Here is a 1,904-nt window from a genome sequence, read left to right on the forward strand (position 1 = left end):
TTGCTTTCGATTAATGAGCTATCCATTTTGAGCAAGTGACAAGCTTTGCAGGTTATCAACTAGGTTTTTCAGTTTGTACTAATTGTTTTGAGAACTGTATTAACTGTTGTGCAAATGCAAATAGTTATGTGAGAAATGCTCCAAAGCAACTGAGAAAAACTGGAATAAAGTTATATCTTATCTCTTATCTTATGTGTAAGTACTGGACATGATCATCACGCAAGTTTTACTAGAAATCTGAACAAGGCCCCACATGTTCCTGCATGTTGTTTGATTTAACTCATTAAAAGGAAAGTCTGCATCCCTTTTGTTTATGTGACAGGAATAAAAACAATGAGAACATTTCTATTTGCTGGAACAAGTATGATTTTTATTAGGTCTACATAATAAATATTTGAATTTTGGATTTTGCTGAATGCAAATTAAAAAAATAAAGATGTTCATCAACATCAATAAATACATTATCATCTGAATTATACAAACAATCCAATAATTAGAAAAATACATATTTGAATAAATAGATAAATAAATAAACAGACTTCATGTAAGCAAATAACTTCACACATTCTTAATCTGAAAACAATATAAAGAAGTTCTGTAGAATATCAACCAATCAAATAATAATCTGCTTCATAAATAAATAAATGAATTAATAAATAAATAAGCTTTGTGTAAGAAAATAAATGAACACATTAATCTGACAGATTTTAGTTGGTGTTGAGTAGAGATGAAACCAGCAGGTCGGCTCTCGTCAGATAGTCCCTGATTTCCAACCTGACCAGCTCCCAGGCTTCAGCACTGTGGCCCTACAGACAGAAGAATATTATCATTAAACATGATTGGATGGTTGGTTGGTTGGTAGGTAGGGAGGTAAATAGACAGACTTACCATTTGCTCTAGGAAGTGGCGTGAGAGTCTCTTGAAATACATGTGCAGCTTCTTGTTCTTCTTCTTGTGGCCGTGGCTCCCAATCTAAAGAAAAAAAGTAAAAATGATTACAAATAGGATATCAGTCAAAGAATACTTATTTTCAAGTTGTTAAGGGAACCAGTGAGGCTTCGTTAATCCACACTGAGACTCACACAGGAGCGAAGATTGTCAGCCTGCTTGGTTACAACATTGAGAAAGTTCTCCAGTGTCCTCTCCTCCCATGATGCAGAGCTGTGATCCTCCTCAAACAGAGCAGCCGCCTCCTCCAGAATCTGAACTGTGAAGCCAAGTTTCTCCTCAGCCTGGAAGAAGAAATAGAATAAGAAGAAGAAGAAATAGAAGAAGAAGGTCACATATTACTGTAGCGTTACATTCATTCCACTTTTTGAGTGGAAAACTTAACAACAGATTTAATAATCTCTGAAAATCATTCATCTCATTAAAGATAAACAAATCAAGTCATGTCTTTGGCTTCTTCTATTTTGCATTTAGACAAAAGTTGAGGATGACTCACTGATGCTTTGGACGCCTGGCTGTACAGATCATAAGGGAAGGCTGCAGTGCTCTTCACTTCAGCATCCCCAGTGGTGTTAGTTGAATTGTTCCCCTGCATCATACAAATAAACACACAGGTCATGCTCTGAAGTAAAAAGACAGTAAAGTAAACTCATTAAATATAGATACTTTGAATAATATAAATGAAGCAACTTACCATCCTGTCTAGTAGCTCCAAAGACTTTTCACTGTGCTGACTGAATTTGTGATCCATCCATCTGCAGCTGAGGGAGGAGGCTGCACTGTACAGACTGAGAAGCAGGCAAACAGAGAAAATCCTGTTGAGCATTTTTAGAAGGTAGAATTCGCCTTTGGAAGAATCAAATACTGATTTCTCTTGTGTGTTGTGTTGCAGCAGACCTGCAGCACCTCATTTATAGGAGGCAGCTATTTCACTTTCCATACACCTGAGGTAACAC

General features: G+C 36.4%; 1 protein-coding gene across 1 annotated transcript; it reads right to left on the bottom strand.

Moving 5' to 3' along the window:
• Positions 1 to 573: 573 nt before the first annotated feature.
• On the bottom strand, positions 574 to 1,774 carry LOC123982631 (interferon a3-like). The gene is made up of 5 exons (XM_046068291.1): positions 1,643 to 1,774; positions 1,445 to 1,537; positions 1,083 to 1,232; positions 889 to 972; positions 574 to 806 (listed from the first exon to the last, which is right to left on the bottom strand). The coding sequence occupies exons 1-5, from the start codon at positions 1,772 to 1,774 to the stop codon at positions 708 to 710; spliced, it is 558 nt and encodes a 185-aa protein (XP_045924247.1). The 3' UTR covers positions 574 to 707.
• Positions 1,775 to 1,904: the final 130 nt, after the last annotated feature.

This window comes from Micropterus dolomieu, linkage group LG14, assembly GCF_021292245.1.
Source record: "Micropterus dolomieu isolate WLL.071019.BEF.003 ecotype Adirondacks linkage group LG14, ASM2129224v1, whole genome shotgun sequence".
NCBI classification, from domain to species: domain Eukaryota; kingdom Metazoa; phylum Chordata; class Actinopteri; order Centrarchiformes; family Centrarchidae; genus Micropterus; species Micropterus dolomieu.